The sequence below is a fragment of the Capsicum annuum genome, chromosome 7 (assembly GCF_002878395.1).
Source record: "Capsicum annuum cultivar UCD-10X-F1 chromosome 7, UCD10Xv1.1, whole genome shotgun sequence".
Lineage (NCBI taxonomy): Eukaryota > Viridiplantae > Streptophyta > Magnoliopsida > Solanales > Solanaceae > Capsicum > Capsicum annuum.
The window spans coordinates 198,459,989-198,469,126 of NC_061117.1; the positions used below are offsets into that span (position 1 = coordinate 198,459,989).

Sequence of the window (9,138 nt, forward strand, 5' to 3'; positions counted from 1 at the left end):
CTTCAAACCAAGATTGCCTAGAATTTTGCTTTGAATACACTTGGAGAAAGTTCTAGACTACACTTATGCACAAGAATTATTCAAAAAGCTCACTACTCATGGCATCATACTCATAGAGAAAAAAGTTAGTCTCTCAACCAATTTGAGCAATTTGAACTTCATAAGTTACTCTGAGTCAAAGACTCATCCTTGTAAAGAGAGAGCCAAAAATTAAGTTTAATGGTCTCACTAAAAAGAAAACTCAAGACATCCTTGATATTGAAACTATATTTTCATTTTTTCTCAAAAACATTTCATTCCTTGCCAATGACATTTTTGAAGTATTTTTCAATTTTTGCTTCTTCCTAGTTAACCAAAATAACTAGATACTTCACCTAAGGATGTCGCCTCGTCATCCCTCATGGGTGAATTATCACTCGGTTCGACAAAGAAACTAAACTAAATTAAAATTAAAAGATCAAAAGAAAGTGAAAATAAAAATTTGCTCCATAGGAAAGAACCGAGTTTCAAAGAAAATCCTCGGAGTTTATTAGACACGTATATACAAAAGGCGACAAGAGCAATGCGCTCAATCGGATACCATATTTAAATTAAGCACATGACACAAATTAAAAAATAAAATGACAATATTTGACATCATTATCAAAATGCCCAACAAGGGCTCATCAAAGTAATGTCAATAATGATAATAAAATAAAATAGAAAAAAAACACAAAACAAGACCTACAAGGGGTAAAATAAATATACATGACAAAACATAGCGTGTACACACAAACATCAAAGTAATAACACAGAGTATGTCCATACAATCTTTTCACAAAATGCCATAAAGTGAAACAATAGGAATCGATCATCAAACGAATCATAAAAATGCCCCATCTCCCACTAAAAATATTACATTGTCACCAATGCAAAAGTAAAATAGAGTATAAGAGGGTAGGGACCCCCTGTGGCACACTAGGTGCTCGAATCCCTGTCGGTGAATGATTGCATTGTCTCACTAGGAACCTCATCAGATTGGGCTCCTTTCATAGAGTCTGCTATGAAGGGTAAATCATCATCATGTTAAGAGCTAGAACTAGCCCCAACTTTTCATGCATGCTCTTCATCCTTGGATAACTACGAGTCAAGCTCAACCTGTCAGGCCTCAAGTAGCCCCTCTATAAGATCAAACTTAGCCTCATCATCAATGTTCTCATGACCCTCTTCGAACAAATCATCAAATGGAAGCACTGGGATAGAATTCTCTGGTGAAAAAGCAATCTCTGACTCATCAAGACTGAAAGAGGGTTGTCCGAAGTGAAACTCCGCCTGTAAACTATCAAGGTCTGCCCTCATAGATGCCACCCCCTCACAATATTCCCTCTCCTCAAGCGTGGCCAATCTCTACTCTAACTTTGCTAAGCAGGAATGTAGAGGTGCTATAGTGATAATGCTCAAATTACACTCTTGAATGGGTGTAAGTGATCATTGTCAACATAAAACCCAACTAGGTTGGGGTCGAATCCCACAGGGAATATGGAGTGAACTTTAATTTGTTTATGAAATACTTTACTGGTAGTTTAATGTTTTCAAAAATGGGGGTTTCAGATCCATAGAGAGTTAATTGTCACTTTGAATATTTTAGTGTTTGAAATCAGTCTAAATAGGAAACCAGAGTTATATTCACCATGGGTTTTGGGAATTGGCAGATACTAGGTAATGCTTGGAATTCTTGAAGTAAGTAGGAACAACAGAATATCCCTGAAGACGATACTATCTGACTTATCTCTCGACCTGACCATACAATTTATTATCTAATTCTCTCGAACTTAGATAACTTATCTATATTCAATGGGATTTTATCTCAGGTAGATCAATCCAGTTATAGCATTGATCATTAAACAGAAGGTTGGAAGCTTCCGAGTCCCTGTTGATAATTCACGATCTCTAGTCTATTTCTCCGTTAGAAGCAAATAAAACCTAAGGCATAACCTAATGTTTGCAACCAGTAGATTTCAGTTAAAATAACAGAATTTCAAGACGTCCTACTACTCTTTGAATCCGTTAAATACCTAGTAACCTATCAAACCCTAGTCCATGGATCCCATAACTCCAGCTAATGGAATTACCTGCTCATGATTTGATGAACGAAATACAAAGTTGAATTCATAATAATAAGGATAAACGTATGAACGGATGAAAAACAACAAGTAGTTTTTTTCAATCTAATCCCGAAAATAGGAATCCACAAATAGTTGATAAGTATTCAAGAAAATAAAACTCTCCCCCCCAAAACTAAAAAGAGAACTCCCTGAATAAACCCTAAAAGATGCTATTTATACTAAATCCTAATTAAAGAAATAAAATAGCAAATTCAATTAATTCTCGGATTAGGTGACGCCCAAACTGACGTCGCGTCAAGAGGCTGATGCCCTATCATGGATGGCATCAGACTAGCTCCAGTTTCTTCAATTCTCTTCCCTAGGATGACGATGACTCTGGAGCCGTGTCAAGGATCTGATGACGTATCACCAACGTCGTTAGATGTCTTCTCCTATCACTGATTTTCTACTTAAGGCTAATACCATTCTTGATGCCTTATCACCCACTTAATGCCACATCATAGACGTTATCAGAACTGCTTCTCAGCTCCAATTCCCTGGTTAAGGCTGACGCTGCTTCTGATAGGCTATCACAAGGCTGATGACTTATCACGGATATCGTCAGCCATGTTTTCTTCTTTTTTTCTTAGATTTTCAAATCTTTTGATCCATTGTCATTTATTTCCATTCCTTCAGCCTTTTACTGCAATATCATGAGCAAACACATCAAAACAACAAGGGTTACTTCAGAATTCACAATTATTTTGAGCTAAAAAGCATTAAATGTGTTAGATTTTGTTCACACATCAACACCCTCAACTTAAAACAATTTCTTGTCCTCAAGAAAAAACTAACTAAGAGAATACAAAGAATATTCAGCAGTCGACAACCATTTTATCTCAAAACTCAGTTACCGCCTCTAAGGTCAACTACTTTAAACTACTATGTATCTTATTGAGAAGCAGCAATGTAACACAAGGGATTCCATCCATGATATCAATTAAGTACCAACAATCATGCTTATATCAATATGACACTTCCCAAATAAGTAAGTCACTTAGCAATATACTAGTGTGCCCTCACAACAATAAATTTTCCCTTTTTCTCTCACAATAGAAATCAAAGTATCAACATAGGGATAATCACAAAAACACTCGTTCTCAGACTGAAGTTCCAACTAATGTATGACAAATACTATATACTTGCCCTTATCTTCATTACCAAAGCGTCTAGACATGTAATCTAGGATCACTATAGGTCTTTCTTAGGCTTGTAACGTAGGCTAAGGGCTGGTATGATAATATACAACCTTTAGAGTGTCTAACCTCCTTGGCACTACTTTAACTTGTGGGATCCACTTGTTAACTTCTTTTTCTCTCTTTTTCTTTTCTCTTCTTTTTCTCTTTTCTTAATCATACATTCAGAATGAGTGGTTCTTTCTTCCTATTCGAACAAATTTCTTTTCTTGCTCTTTTTTACCAAAACCCAAATTCTATTTCTTTTTCACTTATTCTTTTTCTTTTACTCTACCCTTCTTCATTCCCAATTTACATCATGCACCTCTATGATAGCCACCCTCAACTTAGGATGTTTTCCTAAGTCAAGGTGCATAGTGTCCAAAAAGGACCAGGGCTAAAACAGATTCATTATGATCTAAAAGGAAAGGTGATAGGTATTATAGAAAAAAATGGTTAATTTAGGCTCAAAACAGGGATCAAGTGGTAACATGTACATAGGGAAGGTCATTTTAGATTAAAAAGTGAATCAATTCAAAAATAGCCTATGATCCTTTCCTAACCCCTATCTTTCAACTAAGGTAAGACGACCGGGCAAGTTTTGGATTCGGCAGTACAAAGGAAACTCAGTAGAGATCTCACACACACAAGGTACACAAGCATATCACTAGCTATTACCTATCTGGTTTATGCAATTGTTCAGTAGTGGTTATTAAACACTAGACTAATGCCCTAATTGGATGCACAGTGGTCACACCCAGATGCAATTCACACAGTCATGCAAGACAAACCATTGGAGAGATGTTCAAAATCACAAGATAAGTTAACTGACTACAGTACTTGCACTACTCCTATTTAGTTACAGAACATGCTACAACAACATACTACCCTACACCCTCAACTTAAAATTAATATAAAATAAAACCAAGGGCTAGGGTATACCTGGAGTCAATTAAGTCTCAAATAATGGGTCCTTGACCCTGCAACAGTGTCATCCTCATCAAGAGCTTCTCTCTACTCTGCTAGATTAGGCTCCTATAGCCCTTGCTCGCAGTGCTTCATCCTATTTCCAATTTTCCTCTAAGGATGGTTACATTACCTTTTTTAGATTTGCTTTCTCCTATTCTATTAGCTCATCATCTTTCTGTAGTTTCTTCTCTGCCTTTTTCTTCTTCTTTGACTTTTTCTTGACTTTTCTTTTATTCTCATCATCCTCTTGTCTCTTTCTCTTACTATTTTCAGGTTTTTTGTTTTTCTTCTTTTTCTTTTTCACTGGCTCTACAGTGAGATCAAGGATTTAGGGTTCATCTTCAGATTCTTCAGCTGCCTGCCCTGAAGGCATCATAAACTGGTGTTGCTGTAACACCACCACATTAGCCTTTACCTTATATAGGGCCACTCTAAATTCAGCAAGATCTGCTTCAATCAATTCCTGTGCCCTTGCATCAAAACGGTTCTCCAAATCAACCACCAGTGCAAACAATGTAGCAAAAGGCTCAAGAGAATCCTTAATTCTCTTATCTACAGCAGCGGCAAACTAGTTGGTGAAGTCATGTAGTTGTATCTCACACTATTTGGCCTGTTTGGCTACTTTTCTGATATCAATCGGCTCGGCTGTAATTTATGCTGGTGCTGTAGGAGCTGAAGGGCCTGGCTCATTTTCAGGTATTAAACCTACCTGTACTGAAGAGTTTGGTTGTGCAGTGTCAGAGTCTTGCAGCTCCACTTCAGGTACTGAACTAGGGCCTGCAATTGATGGGTTCATCTCAACCCTCACCCCTCTGTCGAGTGTCAGCCTCGGTTGATTTTCATCATATCAAATAGGGTTGTGGGTCTTAGTGGCATAAAATTTATCATCAATCCCTGCTATTTTTGGTACCCCTATCTCTGTGCATAACCTGGTGACCAAACAAAGGAATGGGTAAGCGGTGTCAGACCTTGTTACCCGAATCTCGATCTCTTCAGCAATAATCTCTCTAAAGTCCAGCTTAAGGTTGCCATAAGACATGCAACCAATATAGATCGATCATCCCTAAGAATGTTATCTCCGTCAGTTGGCATCAAATGGGTGCAGATAACACCCCACCAGAACTTTGCCTCCTGAGTCAAAGAAGCTTTGTAAATCCGGTCACTAGGTCTGGTAGCCATAACAGATCTTTTTCCGCTATTAGTGTAGCTAACCAAGGACACTGGATATCTTTTCTCTTCAGTCAATGGTAGAATGCCAGATTTGTGACCTGAGAAATGAAGTTGGGTCTATGTAGAAATCTGTTGATAGTCACAAAGGCTGGTCTACTGTGGTCTCTCCATTCTTGCACATACTCTCTAATCTAGCCTAGTAGTTCGCATAGAACTCCCAGACTAATGTAGGATAAAATGGCTTTCCTCCCTTAGCATTCCATCCTACCTCATAGTTTTTGAACTTCTGCTCAGTTGTAGGATACCTTGTCAATCCTGTGATGGTGACCCTCTTTTCTGGAAAAATTGGTCATTTGGCAGATCTTCTTTTTGTTCTGATCAACCATTAAGGAAGATGTCCTCTGCTTCAGGGATCTGCCATCTAGCATTCTCTTGAACCTCAGGATTCTTGCATTTATCTAAGTTCCCTGACCTTGTGGTTCCTTCTCAACTTGATTCTCAGCTGAGGAAATTTTTGAGGATGGCTCTTCAGAATCAAATTTGTCAGACTCAGCATATCCTGCCTTCGGTTCTTCAGATTTAGCTTTCTCAGACTTAGGTTGTTCGGACTCATTTTGCTTAGAACCCCCTTACTCAGAAGATTCACTCTTAGCTGGAGTGGTGGTCTCAGTATTATCACTATTCTGCATCTCAATGGGTTTAGGTGGAGGAGGTATCTTTGGACTTGATTTCTTTCTCTTCCACCTGAGCACTGGTTCTTCATCTTCATAATCCGAGTCTTCATCAATGAGCTTTCGAACCACCTTGGGCTTAGAAGCTTTCTTCAAAGTTTTAGAATTCTTGCCTTTTGGTGCCATTTCAGTGTTCTTATGATATCAAGAAAACAATATTCAGTACTCAGTATTAAGAACACATGTATTCCATTTGAATTCAGTAACTTAAGAAAAAAAAGGTCAAGACAGTGCATTATCAACATGCTGTGACGATATGGTTGATAAGGGGTCACAGTTATGATAGCCTATCAACTATGTCATCAGCTCTAAATAGACAAACTTTTCTTTTCTCAGGCTTGTGACAACATTCCTGATAAGGCATCACATTTGTGATAGCCTATCAGTGATGCCGTTAGTCCAGATTTTCGGCCTAACTCAATTTTCATTCTTAATTTAGGGACCAAATTTTCCTTAGAATCACATGGATTTTTCACTCATTAAACTAGGATTTTAATTTTTGCAATTTAAGCACCATTTCAACCCTAATTTTTGATTTTCATAGTAATGGCACAATCAACTTAACTTATTCTTGCCACTAAAGAGAAGAGTGAAGATGAGCTTAAGAACATACCTGATGATCAACTTTGACTTGCTTATACGAGAGAGAGAAGAAAAGATGAGAGATTGATTTTGAATGTCTTTGCAATCCCACAACTATTAGGAAGGCTTTTTCCTAGTTCACTTAGGAGTATTTTGAAATGAAGTAAATATCCTAACTAAGTCAGGAAATAACAAAAGAAGGAAATAAAACTTAAAGAAGGAAACTAACAAAAATCGAGAACTTGAAAGGTTTTGTATCTATGTCGGGTCGGATTTTAACTAATTTGGGCCCAGATTTTCAAAAATAGGGTAATAGCTGATGACAACTTGTAATAAGCCGTCATAAATATGATAGCTTATCATGGGAGTCGTCAGCCTTAATAGAGAAGGTCTCAACCTTTGGTCTTTCTGACGACATTGGTGATAATCCGTCACAGTTGTGATAGCCTATCACAAATGTCCTCAGAACCACTTGGGCTTGCTTTCTTCAGTTTTTACCTAGAACTTTTTGTACCAGTTCCTTCTGATTACTACCTAAATGAATAAAAACAAAATGCATGAAAATAAAATTTTAGGTTGCCTCCCAATAACGCCTGATTTAATGTCGTGGCACGACTTGGTCATATTTACTACTCAGACTTCGTCAAGCTACCGTATCGATACCTCATTACCATTTTCCTGGAATACATCCACAACTGAGAAGATATTTATCTCCTCCAACTGCTTCATAGGAGGATGCATTTTGAATCTGGCCTCCCTTTTTCCATACCTGAACTTTATCTCATTGAGCTCCATATCAACCAATACTCTTCCCATGGATAATAGTGGTCTACCCAAAATGATAGGTACCTCAAAATAAACATCACAATCCAATATCACAAAATCTGCAGGTAGAATAAAGTCATCCACTTTTACCGGCACAACATGCAATATACCAACTGGTCGCTTCACCGATCTGTCTACTATCACAAGACGCATTGTTGTGGGGGTAGGTTCCCCCAATCTAAGCTTATTGTAGATATCAAGTGGCATCAGATTAATACTTTCTCCTAAGTCATATAAAGCTTTGGTAAACTTCATGGACCCAACTGTGCACGGTATCGTAAATGCTCCAGGATCAGGCTTTTTCTGCACTAAGGATTGTGAAGAAACAGTACTACAGTGGTGTATATTGTTCACCGGCTCACAGCTTACCTTCCATTTCTTTGTTAAAAATTCCTTCATAAATTTAACATAGTTTGGCATTTGCTCAAGTACCTCTATCAATGGCACATTCACTGTCAGTTGTTTCAGTATTGCCATGAATTTACTAAATTTTTAGTTATCTACTTTTTTCTTCAATCTTTGAGGTAAGAAAGGTGGTGGTCTAGGCATTTCTTTAAATACCACTTCTACTTCCTTTTCATCTTCTTTCTCTGAAATATTAACAAAACCATCCAGCTTCTCAGACTTCACTGGATTACTTCCTTCTGTTTCATCGACACTTACCTCATTCTCCACAGCTTTGCTGATAGAAGGGCCAGATAATGTCTTACCATTTCGAGTGGTAATCGTCATACAAGAACTATCAGTCTGCGGGTTCTAAACCATATCACTAGGTAAAGTACCAGCTTTTCTCTGATTCAGAGTAGCTGAAAGTTGGGTCATCTATTTCTCTAGTTGCTTGATAGAAGCGGAGGCTTCAACACACTTTAACAGCTTTTCCATCATATTCTCCATAGACATATTGCCAAAACTAGTTGTTGGAGTATCCCGACTTCCAGGAGGAACATACAAACCACTCCTATCATTATTGTTTCTCCAGTGTCCCTACTCCCTATCTTTATAATCAGGCTTGTCATAGGAAGTCCGACCTTGGTTTCCTTGGCTATAGCCTCAGAAACCACCCTGATTACTCATATAGTTTGCCTCCGCATCAGCACTTGCAAAAACAGTACCTTCAGATTCTACAGCTTTAACTATTTCAGTCTTGCCGTATATCAAGTGCTTGGCCAGTAAGTCTATCTACGTCTTCAAATGGGCCATGTCCTGATCTTGCTTCTCATCCCTTCTACACTGCTCCACAGTTATACCACTAGCAACAATCGAGCTAGCCACTACAGAATCCTTAGTATGCCAAGCCCGAGTCTGTTTGGTCATTCTATTCAGCATGTCAGAAGCATCTAAAAAAGAGAGATCAATAAACGAACCACCTACAGCATTGTCAACAATTGGATTTGTCATAGAGTTTAAAGCTCTGTACAAAGTCTACATCAAGTGCAAGTCAGCCATGTTGTGGTTCGAACATTGTGCAAGTTTCTTCTTAAATCTTTCCCAGGTTTCATGCAATGCTTCAGTCAGGAGCTGTATGAAGTTACTAATTTCATC

The 9,138-nt window shown here is 38.0% G+C and overlaps 1 protein-coding gene across 1 annotated transcript; it reads right to left on the bottom strand.

The window, feature by feature from the left end:
- Nucleotides 1–7,419: 7,419 nt before the first annotated feature.
- LOC107876766 lies at nucleotides 7,420–8,328 on the bottom strand. The gene is made up of 2 exons (XM_047394116.1): nucleotides 8,260–8,328; nucleotides 7,420–7,899 (listed from the first exon to the last, which is right to left on the bottom strand). Exons 1-2 carry the CDS (start codon nucleotides 8,326–8,328, stop codon nucleotides 7,420–7,422), a joined length of 549 nt encoding a protein of 182 aa, XP_047250072.1.
- Between the last annotated feature and the right edge of the window lie 810 nt (nucleotides 8,329–9,138).